This window comes from Cyprinus carpio, chromosome A14, assembly GCF_018340385.1.
Source record: "Cyprinus carpio isolate SPL01 chromosome A14, ASM1834038v1, whole genome shotgun sequence".
Taxonomy (NCBI): Eukaryota; Metazoa; Chordata; class Actinopteri; order Cypriniformes; family Cyprinidae; genus Cyprinus; species Cyprinus carpio.
The window spans coordinates 23,324,369-23,343,244 of NC_056585.1; the positions used below are offsets into that span (position 1 = coordinate 23,324,369).

Genomic DNA, 18,876 nt, shown 5'->3' on the forward strand with positions numbered 1-18,876 from the left:
ATCAAGTAACATACTACAGTTAAAATTATAATCATATACTTTACATGTGCTTTAATGTTAGTCAACAAAAAATGTACAAAAATTATTAAAACTGATAAATGTACTTTCAAGTAAAAAAAAAAATATTTGTCATGATCATAAAGTGCATAAAGTTTTCTTGTTCTTAAGTGTGTTAATAAACTGTCACGAAAGTGTACTCTATGTGCCCTTAACTAGCCTTTTATTTAATTAATATTACCTACAAGTACACACACATACACACACATATACACACACACATATATATATATATATATAATATATATACATATAAGTACTACAAGTGCACATATATATATAATATATATTTTATACAATATATATATTTTTGTGTATAAAGTGTTATAAGTGTGCACTCTATGTGTTTTTTATAGAGTACATTCTCTTTGTCTTGTTTCAAAATAGATATATATATTTTTATTTTAATTTGTTCTTAGAGTTTTTCATATTTATGTTGAGCAATGCAGAGAAATCTCTCAATGACATGTTCGTGCGGACCTATGGCTTGATGTATGTGAAGAACGCCGAGCTCTTCAAGCATTTCTTCAGTGAGCTACGCCGCTACTACAGTCATGGGAGCAACGCCGTCAACCTGGACGACATGCTAGCAGACTTCTGGACAGACCTCCTGGAGCGCATGTTCCGATTGGTCAATGTGCAGCATGAGTTCAGCGACTCGTACATGGAGTGTGTCAGTAGGCACATGGAGCAGCTCAAACCCTTTGGCGATGTTCCACGCAAGCTGCGCCTGCAGTTGACCCGGTCCTTCATCGCAGTTCGCACGTTCACCCACGGCCTGGCGCTCATGCCTGAGGTAGTGGGCAAAGTCTCCACGGTGAGCAGATTTTTATTTATTTATTTTTATGTTTCTTTGACTAGGGAGGGGTTAAAATTTTTTTTTTTTTTTTTTTTTTTTTTTTTTAGGGAGGGGTTAAAATGCAATAAGACAAAATAATGAAAAAAAATGTATTGTCCTCTGCATTAAAAAAAAAAAAAAAATACAACGTTACCAATATAGTCTGATCCATAAACAAGTGACTTATGATCAGTTCTTGTAGTGAATTAAAAAAGGATGACCAGTGTAGTTTGATTCATGAAGATGAGATTCTTTATAAAAATATAAAGCGCGATCAGTTTAGCTTGATTCGTGAAATTTTTCTATAGGGTTTATCAGTATGTGAAGGTGGACACCTGGATGGACCAATCGGGGCTTATCTTACCGCATTAAAAGATCAAAGGCCAAGGCTTCTCGGTGTGTGTAGTGAGTTAATAGAAGCAGTTGAACCTGTAATGGCAAATTGAGCGGACAGAACTTTAGCAGTGACATTATAAAAGGTGGCAGGGTTACTGATGCTCTTTGTTCAGAGTTTTATCAGCAACATCAGGCATATGAATTAGGTTACGGACTCATTAACCTTTTCCTCCTGTGTCTGTTTTGCTGATTGTACTCAAATCTTTTTGTGCATCCTCTCTTTCAGGTTAGTTCCTCTCCGAGTTGTGTGCGTGCGGCTATGAAGATGTTATACTGCCCGTACTGTTCCGGCCAGGTGGCTCTGAAGCCCTGCAAGAACTACTGTCTCAACGTCATGCGAGGCTGCCTGGCCAATCAGGCCGATCTGGACACAGAGTGGAATAACTTCCTTGGTAAGAGAGTGTTAAATGGCTCAAGGAACTGATTTATTACTGAACCATTCCTAAATGTAATGGAGCCAGTTTTCCACACTAAGCAGAGGGGTATCATAAGCACAGATTAAAAATTAACGGGTCACATCGAAATGGTTTCCACTTGCTCTGAGGCCAAAACAATTTATGTGAAGCCTCAGCTTGAAACCAGAATTGGAGTTGACTTCGGCTCTGTTTTTATCCTTGCATGTGTTTCATGAAGTGTTTTGGGCCTCTTGTGACTCTGAAAGGCCGTGTGGTCTCAGGTCCCGTCACACATTCTCATGCACTCTTGCAAAGTGTTCCTGGCTCATGGGACTCTGGGACTGGCTTTGCTCACCCTGCCTGTCAGCTTTGGGGGGAACCTTAATTGGGGCACCTTGTTCAGGCCTCTGACTGCTTAACAAGCTGTTTGCACACCAGGCTTCAGTTCCTCATGAGCTTAGCCCGGACCGATGACTGTATGCTGCCCTCTAGTGGAGGAAATGACTGCATCTTTTTTTTTTGGCATGGTTAATTGAAAGCATTTATGAAATGGATTGCTTTGAGAGTGTTTCCTTCATTAATGCAATTATTTTAAATGTTATGAATTTTAGATGCCATGTTGGGTCTCGCTGAGAGGCTGGAGGGACCCTTTAACTTTGAGTCAGTCATGGATCCCATAGACGTGAAGATCTCAGACGCCATCATGAACATGCAGGAAAACAGCATACAGGTCTCAATGAAGGTATGCTTTTAATTCAAAAATGACATTTTCACATGTAAATCAGAAATGCGTGTTTTATTTTTCTTAATTGTGCTATTCTATGCTTGTTGATTGTGGTGCATGTGTATTTATAGTTATTTGTCTGTTTCAGGTGTTTCAGGGATGTGGGCAGCCCAAGCTCAACGCGGCATTCCGCACCCGGCGCTCTCCTAAAGACTCAGGCTTCCCCGGGCGTTTCCGACCCTACAGTCCTGATGCCAGACCCACCACTGCTGCTGGCACCAGCCTGGACCGATTGGTAAGGATAATAATGGGCTCCCTTACTGCTAACATCCCTTCCAGAAACTTTCTTTAAAAACATGTTGATTTATTCTGCCAGATCAGAACGGAATGGTTGTAACACAAACTGTTTGTTTCCTAGTTAACAGATGTAAAGAAGAAACTGAAGCACGCCAAGAAGTTCTGGTCCACACTGCCGGACACTGTGTGTGTTGGAGAACGGATTGCCATCGGCGATGAATGCTGGAATGGTACAGCCAAAAGCAGGTGGGTCAATGAGATGATGCTCCCTTTTTTTTTCTTTTTCAAAATCACTTTAAAATGCAGTTTATACTCGCTCATCATATGAGAAGTGTATTCAAGTCATTGCGGGTTTTTTTATTATACAATTCAAATGCATAATGTCAAAAACATCAGTGCACTAAATCTGTACTGATTTCATAATAGAGAATGAAGTCTCAATTTCAAGAATTTATTTTTGAAAATGAAACCTTGAGTAGTTTGACAATCTTAATCATAATCAGGATTAATAATTCTTAGAAAAGTAGTACAAATAAGCAGTGTAGCAACATTTGGAAAATGTTTGTTCACTAAATCAAAGTCGTATGGTGCAAAAAAAAACGTAAAAATAAGAATAAAAAGGAAATGATGTAATGGAGATCCTCATTGCTGTCAGTAAATATCTTAAAATATCAGAATTTGATATTTTAGACAAAGAAAGATCATGTGGTGCAACTGACTTCAGACTTTACTTTAACTCAAATTTATTAGAAAAAACCTTTTCGGAAAGAATAAAGCTGTTTGGAAAATATATGATTACTTTTTAATTGTTAAATCACATGGCATTTTTAGAGTCATTATATTAAAATACTTTTTGAAAATAGTATATTTAGTATTTGAAAACCATATGAAACCAACAAAGAGTAGGAGCTTGGCTGTTTTAAACTAGGTTTTGAAAAGACACTTTTATTGGTCGCTAACCCAGATACAGAAAAATTCCTCCGTTTCATTCCTCACTCAAGCTGCAACTCAACTTTTCCTTCCTTTCTTCATGTGCAGGTACGAATCTGTCGTCATAGGCAATGGTTTGGCCAATCAGGTGTCTAATCCAGATGTGGAAGTGGACATCACTAAACCAGACATGGTGATTCGGCGGCAGATAGCAGTGCTGAAGGAAATGACCAGCCGGCTTAAGGCTGCTTACATTGGCACCGACATCTCATTTGTCAATGGTACAATGGTCAATTACAGCTGTGGTTTAATTCAAGTGAAATTCAGTATGAAATGTCAAGATGATGTCATGGTTTTTAACGTTGCCTCTTTCTTTCCTGGTTCTTCAGAGGATGCCGGCAGTGGAGAGGAAAGCGGAAGTGGCTGTGACTCGCCCCCTTGTGACAGTGACGGGGACATCTACTTCTCCACCCCAGCGCCCGCTAAACCTCGCGTTATCAAGATTCAAGCTGACAAACAGCCCTCTAGTGGTACACGGTTGGCACCTTTCAGCCTGGCACTGGCTGTGACAGCGCTTCTGCTCGCCCTGCTCACCCCACACATGAGATAAGACCGGCCCAGAGAGGAAGAGGACATGTGTTTGTGCGAATTTGAACAAGAGAGCAGAAAACTGCCATAGGACATTAAAGACACTGCTTTCAGGATCTCCGTCTGCCTGCCATCTGGGGAAGACACTCAAGTTATTAATATTTAAATAACTTCCCTTCGGTGTATTTTTTGTGTTTATAAGAACAGACTTCATTTATGTACAGCTGTGTGTTTCCACGCCACATTTCACATCGGCTGGGTTTTATTCCTCCGTGTCTAGTGTCCAGAATCGTTGACGACTCATCATGATTTTTTCGGTTATGGTTTAAATAAGTGTTAGTTTGAAAGCAAGTCAGATTGAGTGTGTGTTTGGGTGGATGAGTATACAATTGGCTGTATATATCATCAGAGCGCTTTTTATAAAACGTAAACAATTAATCAACCGATATAACACGTATGATTTAAGCAAATCTGTATGAAATAATCTGATTATTTTAATGCATTTTGAGCATGTGTGTTGGTGTGCATGGAGGCTTTGGTTGGCTGCGGATCATATACATGTTCCTGAATGTCAGGATGATAAAAACTTCACGATGCCTTAAATACTTCATAAATGAGCCCTTCGTCTGGGTTGCAACTGACAGAAATGTATACAATGCTGCCTTTTGAGTGAAATCAAAACTAGAGGATTCCAGACACAAAGCATTTTTTTTCTGTATGTTTCCAACTTTCACAGTCCCTGTATCATCATCCCAAATATTTTCAGCAGTATAATATATAACTTGAGAATATAGTCTTCAGTAATAACTTAATAGTGTGTGATGATGGAGGAGCTTTGGTTAGGTAAGGTCTGTCTGAGAGTTGATTCTTTGAATAGGCCTGATGGTTCTCTCAAAGATGATCATGTATTCTGCATGATGTGGACTGTGTGGCCTGAGTAAAGACATTTCCAGGAGAACCAGCTGGATACGAGTGAATGCTGAAGATGGCTTAAGGCTGAGCTTTCCGGAGGAATTTTACACAGGGTTTTATGTGGATGTGTTTATTTTGCTTGAAGTGTATTGTAAGGTATAAAGCTGTATGATAGGTACTGCAGCAGATTTCACTACACGGTGACAGACAGTGCTGATTTGAGAGGTTGGGTGGCCTCTTTTAGTTTTGTTTCTTTAATTTCTGTTTGTAACATAATATGTCCAGCCTTTTCCCCTCACCCGATTGATATCCATAGAAATCGGTACACATTTTAAAACCATTCCTCATGTAGAGCAATAGATAGTGTGTGTGGTACGTTACAACACCAGTTTCAAAAGTTGCTATGCATGCGGGTTCCCATTCACATGGCTGACAAGTGCTTGTTGGTTGGTTTAAAAGAAACTCTCTCGGTTTCAAGGGCTTTCCATCCTCCTCTCAGAAAAACTTGCTCCCCTCGCTCTTGTACAGTAAGTTATTTAACCACGTCTCTTTGAAAGGCATTCGCAAGCATCGCTTTCCTAGGTATCTTAATTTCAGTATTCAAAATATTTATGTCTGTTGATGAATGCGTTCTAATGAATTCACAGTTTAAGTGATGGTTTTATTCCGGCTTCAGATTTCATGTTGCATAATATTTCGATTTTGTAAACCGATCTACCGTAAGCATTTGTTTTGTCGTTACGGTTTTATGTAAGGGGATTGTGAAAATTGTACAAGCTGATGCAAGGACAGGGCTGGCCATCGGTCCTTGATATTTCCTGATGTCACATGCACTTTTAATTGGCGTTCAGATACCTCACGGCAAGAGAGTTTTAAATGATGCTTTTAATCGTATCTGCAACATGCATACTTTTTACGCTTATTTTTATTCATTTGAGGTTCATTCAGTATCTATGGATGAATGGCCAATACTCAGACATGTAAAGAATCATTAGGATTTCATGAGCCTGAAATGAGTAGATCTCTACAGCAGCACCTCAGATTGCTTATGTATTTTTCTAGTCTGATGTGCTGCCATGAATAGAAAGCAGTATGTGTTTTCTATAGTTTTGACCCAAAGCTTCCCACTGCTGTTAAGATGGCTCTGATGTAATGACCAGGAAAGGAGGAAGTGTCTTGTGCTTAGTATGTCAAGCTACTCCGAGTCAGCGTGAAGATGACATGGACTCTTGAATGGACCTCTGCAATGTCATCTTTAGATTGATCGCTGACCTTCAGGTGGACCGATCGCAGGGCCTGCAGCCCTGTACATCATTGGAGTCATCTGCGATGAGGAGTGAGAGAGACTGAAGAAAGAAAAGAAAACTAATTGTAAATAATGTGCAGTCGCTTTAGTGGTCTCTGAGAGATGTTCGTCAGATTTTACCCATTCAGAGTATGTGCTTAATATGGGCGGAAAAAAAAGAGATAGATGCTAAAAATGTAAGAGAAAAGTTATATTAAACATTTCTTAGTCTTGTTGAAATAAAGACTGCAGATATTTAAATGTGTCGTGTGTCATTTCTGCTCTGTTGTGGTTTACCAGGATTAGTTCTACCAAAATGCTTTGAAAAATCTCTTTGAGAGACCAATTAGTAAAACACAGAAGAAAACAAAGGATGACTTAAAACAATCATGAACACTGATTGATCACAGCTATTAATTAAGCTGCAGTGTTTAATATTCTTTTAGTCTTCATGTGTCAAGTCAACAAACTGTCAAGATGAGATGAAGACTGCCAGACTATGAATGTCCCATATTGCTGTTTTCTTCCAATAGTACAGAAAATAAATGAGAGAGACCATGTATGGACAATTCTACACCTTCAGAGACGCTTTATTACACAAGATACAAAACGGTAAATTCTAAGTGAAATATTAATCTATGTTAGCTTAGATTCCTGATTTTGAAATATTCTCACATTAAAGAAAAACATATCCAGTATGGGACATTAATAACTTTTTATATCCAGCAGTTAATCAATGTTTGCTTTCTGATATGTTGTTTTGAAGATTTATTTATTATAACACTACAAACAACTAGCGCTTTAAAGATAATAGACTATAAGACGATATCAACCAGCGAAAATAACATTGTTTTTGCCTGTAAAGCAGTTTTGTAATTCAAATCAAGGTAGGTGTGTGTGTGTGTGTTTGGTCCTAGTATTCCTTATGGTGACCAAATGTCGTAATACCAGTAAATTTTGACCTTGTAGGGACATTTTATAGGTCCCCATGGGGACCACTCCATTAATCTATCTGTACAGTCGTGGCCAAAAGTTTTGAGAATTACATAAATATTGGAAATTGGAAAAGTTGCTGCTTAAGTTTTTATAATAGCAATTTGCATATACTCCAGAATGTTATGAAGAGTGATCAGATGAATTGCATAGTCCTTCTTTGCCATGAAAATTAACGTAATCCCAAAAATGCACCTTTCCACTGCATTTCATTGCTGTCATTAAAGGACCTGCTGAGATCATTTCAGTAATCATCTTGTTAACTCAGGTGAGAATGTTGACGAGCACAAGGCTGGAGAACATTATGTCTGGCTGATTGGGTTAGAATGGCAGACTTGACAAGTTAAAAGGAGGGTGATGCTTGAAATCATTGTTCTTCCATTGTTAACCATGGTGACCTGCAAAGAAACGCGTGCAGCCATCATTGGGGTGCATAAAAATGGCTTCACAGGCAAGGATATTGTGGCTACTAAGATTGCACCTAAATTTTTATAGGTTCATTAAGAACTTCAAGGAAAGAGGTTCAATTCTTGTAAAGAAGGCTTCAGGGGCGTCCCAAGAAAGTCCAGCAAGCGCCAGGATCGTCTCCTAAAGAGGATTCAGCTGCGGGATCGGAGTGCCACCAGTGCAGAGCTTGCTCAGGAATGGCAGCAGGCAGGTGTGAGCGCATCTGCACGCACAGTGAGGCGAAGACTTTTGGAAGATGGCCTGGTGTCAAGAAGGGCAGCAAAGAAGCCACTTCTCTCCAAAAAAAACATCAGGGACAGATTGATCTTCTGCAGAAAGTATAGTGAATGGACTGCTGAGGACTGGGGCAAAGTCATATTCTCCGATGAAGCCCCTTTCCGATTGTTTGGGGCATCTGGGAAAAAGGCTTGTCCAGAGAAGAAAAGGTGAGCACTACCATCAGTCCTGTGTCATGCCAACAGTAAAGCATCCTGACACCATTCATGTGTGGGGTTGCTTCTCATCCAAGGGAGTAGGCTCACTCACAATTCTGCCCAAAAACACAGCCATGAATAAAGAATGGTACCAAAACACCCTCCAACAGCAACTTCTTCCAACAACCCAACAGTTTGGTGAAGAACAATGCATTTTCCAGCATGTGTGATCACTGTGCCATAAGGCAAAAGTGATAACTAAGTGGCTCGGGGACCAGAATGTTTAAATTTTGGGTCCATGGCCTGGAAACCTCCCCAGATCTTAATCCCATTGAGAACTTGTGGTCATCCTCAAGAGGCGGGGTGGACAAACAAAAACCCACTAATTCTGACAAACTCCAAGAAGTGTTATTATGAAAGAATGGGGTTGCTATCAGTCAGGATTTGGCCCAGAAGTTGATTGAGAGCATGCCCAGTCGAATTGCAGAGGTCCTGAAAAAGAAGGGCCAACACTGCAAATACTGACTCTTTGCATAAATGTCATGTAATTGTCGATAAAAGCCTTTGAAATGTATGAAGTGCTTGTAGTTATATTTCAGTACATCACTGAAACAAAGATCTAAAAGCAGTTTAGCAGCAAACTTTTTGAAAACTAATATTTATGTAATTCTCAAAACTTTTGGCCATGACTGTACAATACTGATGCACGCTTAAATCATCTTCAGTATCAGCCACGCCACAAGGATGCGCTGATTTCTTTTAAATCAAAGCTAAATACACATAAAAACAGCGGATGATACAGAAGAGCATATGCAGCATACGGTGATATGAAGAGACACAGAGGAGACTGTTGACAAAGGAATTGTTGAATAAAAATAAAGTTGTTATTTTTGTTTTCTTCGCTTACAAAGTGTTCCCGTCGCTTCATATAACCCAGATTGCACAAGGTTTTATAGACCTTGACACTGTTATTTACTTGGCAGTCTATGGGACAGTCACAGGCCTCCCGGTTTTCATCCAAAATATCTTAAATTGTGTTCTGAAGACGAACAGAGCTTTTTTATGGGGTTGGAACGACATGGGGGTAAGTGATTAATGACAAAATTAACATTTTGGGGTGGAGTATCCCTTTAAAGGCAATCTTTCTCAAATTCATCACATGCTTAACATATTTAGTTTTATACATCTTATTATATGGATAGATTTTTATCTCCTTAGTTGGTATCACTGATTGCACACAAAAATATATATAGTCTATTATCACTGTGGATATTACATTAAAGGAGCCATGATAAAACACCTCCCACATAGTCGAAACATGCAAGTTGTGCAATGTTGTTAGAAGACCAAATTCTGATTACTTATTTTCCTAAGGTTTACTGCTTTTCAGCTTGGATTTATAAGTTGGTACAATATGTATCAGAATGTGCAATTGGTGGTCTTATCCTCAACATATGCACATATGCAAAACATTTATTCAGTAGATTACTCTTTCTTGTTTGCCACTTCACATATTGTTTAAAACCCAGCATTGTTATATCTAGTTACTTGCAGACAGTCCGCAAATTGAAAACAGAATTTGTAAAATAGTTCCCAGTGGGGACTTTTATTATGAAGAGTGAAATGCGGATGGGGGCGGTATGGACTACTGGGAAAGAAAAACGAGGAACGGGGAAGAGCGAGTACGAAATTGTGGCAGCGGTAAACAGCAGAAGTTATCTGATGATCTCAAAGCATTGAGATGCTAGTACGAGCAGGAAAGCCTCGTGGAGACATGTAGACATCAACTACGTTCGGCACGAGCAGACCAACATCCAGAAAAAGCGCTGCGCGTGTTCATGTTTTGATGCGCTGAGGCTCGAGTCGCAGGTTCTGGTCAACATTCCTCCCGACCGACGCGACGCGGTGGAGGAACCGCACAACTGAGTAATGCTCTCACTTTTCCAGCGAGACGATGGATGAAAAATCCTACTACAGCCGGCTCCTCATCGCACTCCTTATGGTCCTGTGTTTCGGCGTTATTGTGTTACAATACGTCTGCCCCACGTCCGACTGCCAGTTGCTCCACCTGGTGTCATTGTCCTCGAGACTGGGAAGCCGCGCGCCCGGGGATCGCATGAACGGAGCCGGTGCGGGAGATCCGTACAGCTCCGAGGACGGTGCTTTGGTTCGATTCGTACCTCGCTTTAATTTCACCACCAAAGACCTTAATCGCGCTGTAGACTTCAACATCAAGGGGGACGATGTTATAGTGTTCCTTCACATCCAGAAAACCGGGGGGACCACGTTCGGCCGTCACCTCGTTCGCAACATCCAGCTGGAGAGGCCGTGCGAGTGCCATGCGGGCCAGAAGAAGTGTACCTGCTACCGCCCGGGGAAACGGGACACCTGGCTGTTCTCCCGGTTCTCCACCGGCTGGAGCTGCGGGCTGCACGCGGACTGGACGGAGCTCACCAACTGCGTGCCTTCCTTCATGGGCAACCGAGAGTCTCAGGAGAGGCACAGGACTCCTAGGTGAGGGTTTAATTTTTTATTTATTTTTTTATCAGTATATCAAACTAATTTAGTGTCTGTAATGGACTGAGACGCGTATTGATAAACAAACTTATTTCTTTTGTTATGGAGCTGTGTGGTGTCACGGTGCGCTTCGCCACTCCTTCCCCTCATATTGTTCTCGTTCGGTTCAGTTCAGTGCTGAAGCCTCTTAGCAAGTCAATTATGCGGCGACAAAAGATTCCAACAGGTCAGGCTCAGCCCCAGAGAGTCTGCTTTCATTCAGCGCATTCCTGCAACAGGGGACCCATCATCATAATCATTCATCCTTTCAACACCCGAGGGCTGGCACCAGAACATCTGCCATTCTCTCAGACTTGTCCTTTAAATAAACTCCCTGTAGCATGGGATAAACACTGTTTGATCATGTTTGTATTGGGAGGCATTGGATTTGATGAATAAGTGTTGAGTCCTTAGAGCGCAGTAGGTTGGTTCTGTTTTTACTCAGATGTTCTTTCTATTCATCAGAGAATCCTGACAAAATCAGTTTTCACCACTGCCGATAATAAATGTTTGTTGAGCAGCAAATCGGCATATTAGAATGGTTTCTGAAGGATCTGAAGACAAGTAATGAGACTGAAAATTCTGCTTTGCTATCACAGAAATAAATGACATTTGAAAATATATTAAAAAAAGAAAATCGTAGTAATATTTCAAAATATTATTGTTTTTACTGTACGTGTTTAGTTCAAATAAATGCAGCCTGGTAAGCATAAGAGACTTCTTTCAAAAACATTAAGAAACTCAGCCTTCATTGAAGCATTAACCATTAATCACCTTTAGTTTAACCTAAACACTGCTTGATGATTTCCTTTTAATGGTGAGGCTTGGAATGAGTTGGGGATTTTGATTTGGCACATTCATTCTGTAAGCTGTGTGCATCTATATTTGTTTTTGTGCAATCATAGGAAAAATGATTTATTGGGAAAGGAAAAAGACAACATTGTAGAATGATTTTATGATTAAATATTCAAATGGCAGATAAAACATCAAGAACTAAAACCAACTGTTTTAAATTCTATATATGAATTTGGGCATCACCACTTAATAATGTAAAGTATGTATATTAATTTTGAGATCTGCTTAATAGTGTTTTAAAATTATTAGTGTTTGTTAACATTAGGTGAGCATATAGTCTAAATGTATAAATAAAGGAAATTAGCTTGCACAGTTAATTATGCAGACCAATATATATACAGATATAAACCACATGTCCTGCTTTTCAGATGGACACAATTAGATCAAATGAAAATCCCATGGGCTCATTGTTGGCTTGTAAGTAAAGGAAAAGTTGAGGCTCTCCAGAGACTTTCTCTCTGCTGTTGTTGAATGCATTTGTCCAGACAGTCTTAATTGATATTCGTATGGAAAGTGTTCTGGATGTGAGGTGAAAGATGATTCTTCTCATTCGCTAATTATGCTGAAATGCCCATAATTAGAGTCAACCAGCAATAATTCATTCCGTTTTCCATCAAGATCGCTCCCCTGACACGCTCCCAACAGAAACTACGCCATGAATAATTCTGTCAGTGTGAACATGCACAAAATGACAACTTTACCCAACTTAATGATTCATATGCGATATTAAGTTTCATTTTGTTTCAAGTCAGTTGTGACTGCTTCAGTTTGAGCTCTTTTTTTAAACTCTTCTCTTTCCTGTCTTATGTAGTAGGAACTATTACTACATCACGATCTTGAGGGATCCGGTGTGGCGGTACCTGAGCGAATGGAGGCACGTTCAGCGCGGTGCCACCTGGAAGGCCTCTAAACACATGTGTGACAGCCGTTTACCCACTGTGTCTGAGCTGCCTAGCTGTTACACTGGTGACGACTGGTCGGGTTGTTCGTTAGAGGAATTCATGGTGTGTCCTTACAACCTGGCCAACAACAGACAGACCCGTATGCTGGCCGACCTCAGCCTGGTGGGCTGCTATAACCTCTCCATCATGAATGAGAGCCAGCGCTGGGCCGTGCTATTGGAAAGTGCCAAGCGCAACTTGCGAAACATGGCCTTTTTTGGTCTGACTGAATATCAGCGTAAGACGCAGTACCTCTTTGAGCACACGTTCCGCTTGTCCTTCATCACGCCATTCACGCAACTCAACGGCACACGTGCTGCGAGCGTAGAGGTGGAACCGGAGACCCAGCGCAGGATCCGAAAGCTAAACCAGTGGGACGTGGAGCTGTACGAATACGCACGGGACCTTTTTCTCCAGCGCTTCCAGTACGCCAGGCAGCAGGAGCGCAGGGAGGCCCGGCAGCGACGCCTGCGGGAGAGGCGCAAGTTACGTGCCAAGGTGAAGCCTTGGTGGGGGGTGACTGGAAAAGTTGTTTTTAAACCCACCAAGGAGACACCAGTGACAGAACAACCTCCCTCTTTCTTGGGAGAAAAACAAGCAGATGCTGGACAAACGCTGGAGAGCGAAACAGAAGGACAGGAAGAGGACAACTGGTTAGAGGAGGATGACAGTGAAACTATATTGGACTATTTAGAAAACGTAGAGCAGTGGCGGTAGCCACCAGCTATTTGGGAAGAGGTTTGAACTTAATACTGGACTAGAAAATGGTGATTCCATTTGATTACTTTGGGGTACCTATAATCCTTTAAGCCCAAATCACTGCTAAATATTAGCATTTACGGGTTGTTAATAAGCGGGCTGCTCTATCTGTGACAAATGCATTTTGTGGAACGCACATCAAAATTCTCATATATATTGATTCTTAGCACCAGTTCTGTTAGATACCATATTTCAGGGATCTCCAACCCTGCTCCTGGAGAGCTACCGTCCTGCAGACTTCAGTTCCAACCGTGCTTCTACACACCTGTCTGTAATGATCAAGTAGCCCTGAACACCTTGATTAGCTGGTTCAGGTGTGTTTGATTGGGGTTGGAGCTGAAATCTCTCCAGGAGCAGGGTTGGAGACCACTGCCATATTTGAATTACTGTCTTGCAGCCTGATGTGTCTTGTGAACTGAAAAGTGATAAAATCCACTGTCCCATCACCACTCTGCCCTCGAGAGAGGGCATTTTGACTCCAGGTTGCATGTACTGAAATCACTATGGATGAAAAGCATTTGCTTATCGTGAAAGCCAAAGATTGGAATGTTTCAGAAATACCATTTTCCGACCTTGTTGTTCTGAGGAAGAATCTGGTTGAAGCATGTTTTTATTTACATTCCTGTAATGTAAAATTACAGAGATTGCCAATTTTTTTTTTTTTTCAAGTGTCCTCAACCGTTACAATCCCATGCACATCACAAGTCAGCCTTATGTTGAAGTCTAACATTATTTTTTGATTTAAGATGTTTTATTATGGGTTAGCTCATATTTTGTTACTTGAAAATAAAAAGCCATCGTGAATCACTTCAACTGCTGAATTTATACCACGCCATAGGTTATACCGAGGAGCACCGATTGCTCTAAACGAAAATGAATTACATTTGTGAGTACTAATGAATAACATTTTTTATAATAATCCAAGTTGTGGTTGTGGCTAATTAAACTATCTCAGAGAGGGCTGGTCTTCAGTTTTGCTTTATTTTCTCTCTACAGCAGATGGAGCCAAAGTAATACCCGTTGCTTCTGAATGAAGCCTTACATAAGTAAACTCCCTTGATCTGTAGGACAAAATGCTTATTTTATTATGTGACAGTGGGTTTGTATAATTTTGTTTAGGCCAGTTAATCCATTAATCCCACTGGTAACAACTGTGACAAATGTATTTTTAGGCTTGCAGATTCTTAAAGTTGTCATTTGTCAAATTTGGGACCAGTAGGAAAACCTAAAGATCCAATGTTGCATTAAATGAAACTATTAAACCTAAAAATAGATTACCATTCTCGTTCCCTCAAAATTTTATGTTCAGGACTTCTAGAGCAAGGACAACTAGTTACAACTAAGAATAAGTATAAAATATGTATTTTCAGTAACCTTTTAAAAACATGTAGTTTATTTAAATATGTTAAAGCTAAGTTTTTGTTTGTTTAGCTCCTATTTGTCCCAATAGTACCAGTTGTTTTTAAAGTTGTACCATTTTTTTTGTTTGTTTGTTTTTTTGGAGCAGGCCCTTGTTTGTGTTTTTTTTTTTTTTTTTTTTTTTTTTTTTTTGCGATGTATTAAATAGTATATATTATTAATAATAATAATTAGACACTTGTATGACACGTCAGGTCATGTGATGTCATCATGGCTGTGTCCACGAGAGGGCGACCCGCTCCATGTACAGTAAAACGGTATTTTCTAGAAGAACAATGTCATGTGAGTATACATATTTGAATAATATTTAGGTCTCAATGTATAAAGTTTTCTAAATCAAAAAAAAAATCCGAGTGCACATTTAAAACGCCCGTTACTCATAAGCAAAGTATAATTTATAGAGTGAGGATGGATCTTCTTGTCTAAACATTTACATAGGTGCAGTACTGTACGATATTGATTGAATGCATTTAAATCCACCCTTGCTAAAGCCTTCACGTCAAATATTTCTCATCATAGGTGTCCTCATCCATAAGGCGCAGTTTGCGCTGAGGTCGAGTGGGAATCCCCCTAAAATGGAAGCAATACATGGGAATGCACGTAGTGCCGTGCACACTTTCGCTCTACTCCTCCCTTCTGCCCTCCCTCGTCTCGTCTTCTGCCTAGCAGCAGCTAGCAAGTTCGCTTCACGCTTCCCCATCGCTCGCTTCGTCGTTCAATTCGAAACACCCCGCAGCCGCTGGTCATTGTCCGACGCTTAAAGCAGGAAACTGCGCGATCGAAAGCTCTCGGTTCAACGTGGGAACTTTTGCAACCAAAGCGCGCGCCTCACATCAGCCAGTGATCGTGACGTAGTTATTGACAAATCTTCATTTCGCTTTGCGCTGCATTTGATGTCACCCGAGCTCTAGTCGCGCGCTGTCTGCACAGGTGAGTCGTCTGCTTTCGTAAAGACCAGTGTTTCATATTCTTTACCCAATCTTGTCGCACATATGATATTGCATTTGTGATTGGTGTAATGCGTTGCTGGCTGTCACGACTGACGCTCGCTCGTTTATGGGTCTCCATCTCTAACCTTGCTTTTGCGCACATGGCCTCTTCTCACCGTGACGCATAAGTCTAGAATTTGAATTTCTCCTTATACTTAGTTGCCAAGTCTCCTATTTGAACGTAAAGCACAAGCTGTCATTTATAATAAAACGCCAGTAACGCAGCTGGGTGTCACGCATTGATCATACACTTGCTGACAGCTGTTGAGCTTCCCCTGAGCAGCGCCTAGTTTGTAAACAGGTTGGATGGAGCTCAAACTCTCTCACATGTCATGAGCCCCCTGCAATAGTCAGGTGCAGTGGGCTTGTATATCTTTTCTGATGCTGTATTTTTGTGCCTGGCATCTAAAACTAGTAATGCCATCATACTGACATTTCAATTTCATGGCCAGGGCTGGGTGCAGTCCCAACCATAAGATGTTCAGCCACCATAGGAGCTGAATTTGTCCTTGGCTTCCTGGAGCATGTAAAAGATGGTACTGGAAAAGTGTGTGAGGGTGGTTTCGTATCTTGGTGTGTTGAAGTGAAATATCCTTTGTCCCACTAACCCTTAACATCATCGGACATTTGCCAGTACTGACAACTGTCCAGAGCTGATTGCTTTAGTTTGGTCGTCCATGTCTGAGTTGTTGCATAAATTGTTAGTCGTGTGCATTCCTTATACCAAAAAAAAGGGAGTCTGATGACCTTTATTTTGCACTGTAAAGCCTGTTTATGCTACCTGTTTAATAACAGGGTTCCCACAGTCATGGATATTAACATGTTATTAAAAGTCACAGACATTTGTGCACTTTACAGTACACACTTTATAATAAGGTTCTATATGTTGACACTAGCTATAATGCAATAGCAATTTTATCAGTTTTGTTTACACACTAGGCTTAACATTTCAGGTTGCATTAATAATTAGCATTAGTTAATGTATTATGAACAAATATAAACGAAAATTGAACAATAGTGTAGTTTTTAACCTGAACCTAAATTAATAAATGCACAAACATGTTAATTGTTAGTTAATTATACATAAATAGTTAATAATATATTAACATATGTTAACAAATTGAACATTATTGTAAGTGTTACCATTGTTTTTAGTTATACTTTAAAATATTTTATTAGCTGGACATAGTTCTGTTCATTTTAGTGTTCTGCAGTATTCAAATTTCGAAATGTTTTCTCATGATCAGATATTTGTATACTTAAAAGTATAACTGATGGAATACCCATCTGACATTGAAAATCTGCACTAGCTTTTATTTCTGAAAATCCAGATTGAAAACTATTGTCAAAAGTGATGTGAAACCTGAGTATGTTTTATGTACCTGTCCACAAATTAAAAAGGGTCTGAACCTGCCAGTTGTTGCATTGCACTTCATATTTAAAAAATGTTATTCATTTTTATCTTATTTGGTTACAGGCCATATATTTTGTGCAAAGAATATAAAAATTTGCATGCGCAATAATGCAGTTGCTTTCAGGTCAAGTGCATAACGTAGACCCTACAGTTATGGTGCGAGAGCACCTGCAGTTGTTTGAGTGGCGGTTGACATTCTGTTTGATTTCACACTTTATGATGTGCACTGTCAAAGGTCAGGTCGCAGGAGTCCTGCTGCTTTAGAGGCCTGGTGTCTGTCAGACTTCAGTAGCATCACTGCCCTTTTGTTATGTCTGCGATTTAAAGGTCCTCACATGGCTGACAAGTCATATATCTTGTTGGTAATACCAGGGCAATACTCAGCACGTACCCTGCTTCTCCCTGAGGGGTCTGTTTATCCTCCACTTCCTGATTTAAACTAGAACTAGATCTACATACGGTTAGACAGAACGCTGTGTGACGACAAGCTCCATTAGTTCCCAGTGGTCACGACTGGTCAGGCAGTCGCAGACGTGAGAAAATGAAAGCTATACCCTTGTCAGAGGTGTGGGGTTAAATAAGGTGAGCTGCTAAAGGCGGCAATATCCCTTCACCACACAGGGAGCAGATAGGGAATAAGATATTAGGAAGCCCCTTGACGGTCCCACGTGCACACGCTCGCACCTCACATCTGCATATTGCCGCATGTGCTGAAACTGCACCACAGGTTCAGGCACGTTTGCCACCGCCGTTGTGGACTTTGTTCTTGCTTTCATTCACCCTATAAAATTAATGATAAGAACAGACAGGGAGGTTACTGTATACACAAAGCACATGTCCTCATTTCCCCTCTCCCGCTTTGCTGGACCAAATGTGGTACGTTATGCCATATGCTTTGAAATGGCAATAATACGTGGTGCTGGGCTGATAAAGCAACACCATTTACAAATGATCAAACACTGAGCGACTACAGAATATTGATTGAGCTGTCATATTAGCTAGCTTGCTGTAAATATGGGTTCTCTACCGAATATAAGAACTAGACTATTGGGTTCTATAAATATGGCCACTGCCCTCTTTTTTTGCAAGTAGGTTATGACGCTCAGATTGTGTTACTCACACATGAGCTTTTAACCACTATTCTGTAAAGTGCAATGCACCATTTGTCCATGTAAATATCATTTGGGGCACATTTGCACAAACACAAATGAGGATTTGCCAAGAATGTGCTTCATTTAAAATGGTCGACCTGCTTTTGAATGTTTCGGGATGTTTATAATTACATAAAAAGATGTATTTGTCATCTTTGATGTCTGTTTACATAGAGTTTTTTTGTTCACTAATGGTGCATTCAAATTTCTCGACGAGGCATTTGTAAGCTATACTGTTTGAGAGTTTAATTTGATATTCCATAGATTGCTATCTGACATTGAAAATTTGCACCAGCTAAAAAGATGGTCTTTGATAGTGCACTTGCTCCTCACAGTTGTCTTGTTTCACCAGTTTGTTGTTGCAACATTACACTGAGCTGGGCAGAGGGGAAGAGGCTCAGCCTGTTGTAATGTGACATGTAGCTCTAAGCCTATGATTTTAGAGTTTGTTTGTGCTCTCCAGAGCACTGTACGTGTCTCTTTCCTTACTGTGAGT

General features: G+C 40.3%; 3 protein-coding genes across 3 annotated transcripts in view; all 3 read left to right on the plus strand.

Moving 5' to 3' along the window:
* Positions 1–6,683, plus strand: part of LOC109102136 (glypican-4-like) — a 35,672-nt gene extending 28,989 nt beyond the window's left edge. Inside the window, exons 3-9 of the mRNA XM_019115462.2 lie at positions 477–874; positions 1,518–1,683; positions 2,298–2,428; positions 2,559–2,705; positions 2,829–2,953; positions 3,746–3,918; positions 4,027–6,683. Coding sequence (XP_018971007.2) covers positions 477–874; positions 1,518–1,683; positions 2,298–2,428; positions 2,559–2,705; positions 2,829–2,953; positions 3,746–3,918; positions 4,027–4,247 — 1,361 coding nt within the window. The 3' untranslated portion in view covers positions 4,248–6,683. The remainder of the gene's footprint in view (positions 1–476; positions 875–1,517; positions 1,684–2,297; positions 2,429–2,558; positions 2,706–2,828; positions 2,954–3,745; positions 3,919–4,026) is intronic.
* Positions 6,684–9,921: 3,238 nt separating this feature from the next.
* Positions 9,922–14,326, plus strand: LOC109102140 (heparan-sulfate 6-O-sulfotransferase 2-like). Its single transcript, XM_019115467.2, has 2 exons — positions 9,922–10,810; positions 12,519–14,326. Exons 1-2 carry the CDS (start codon positions 10,251–10,253, stop codon positions 13,363–13,365), a joined length of 1,407 nt encoding a protein of 468 aa, XP_018971012.2. The 5' UTR covers positions 9,922–10,250; the 3' UTR covers positions 13,366–14,326.
* A 918-nt stretch (positions 14,327–15,244) lies between these two features.
* LOC109102141 (muscleblind-like protein 3) overlaps positions 15,245–18,876 on the plus strand; it is a 40,503-nt gene continuing 36,871 nt past the window's right edge. The window contains exon 1 of the mRNA XM_042770302.1: positions 15,245–15,756. The gene's annotated coding sequence lies outside the window, so the exon portion shown is untranslated. The remainder of the gene's footprint in view (positions 15,757–18,876) is intronic.

Coding starts and splice junctions, on each gene's coding strand:
- LOC109102140 (XM_019115467.2), top strand. CDS start 10,251: ATGGATGAAAAATCCTACTACAGCCGGCTCCTCATCGCACTCCTTATG. Junction 10,811..12,518: donor GAGAGGCACAGGACTCCTAG/GTGAGGGTTTAA, acceptor TGTCTTATGTAG/TAGGAACTATTACTACATCA.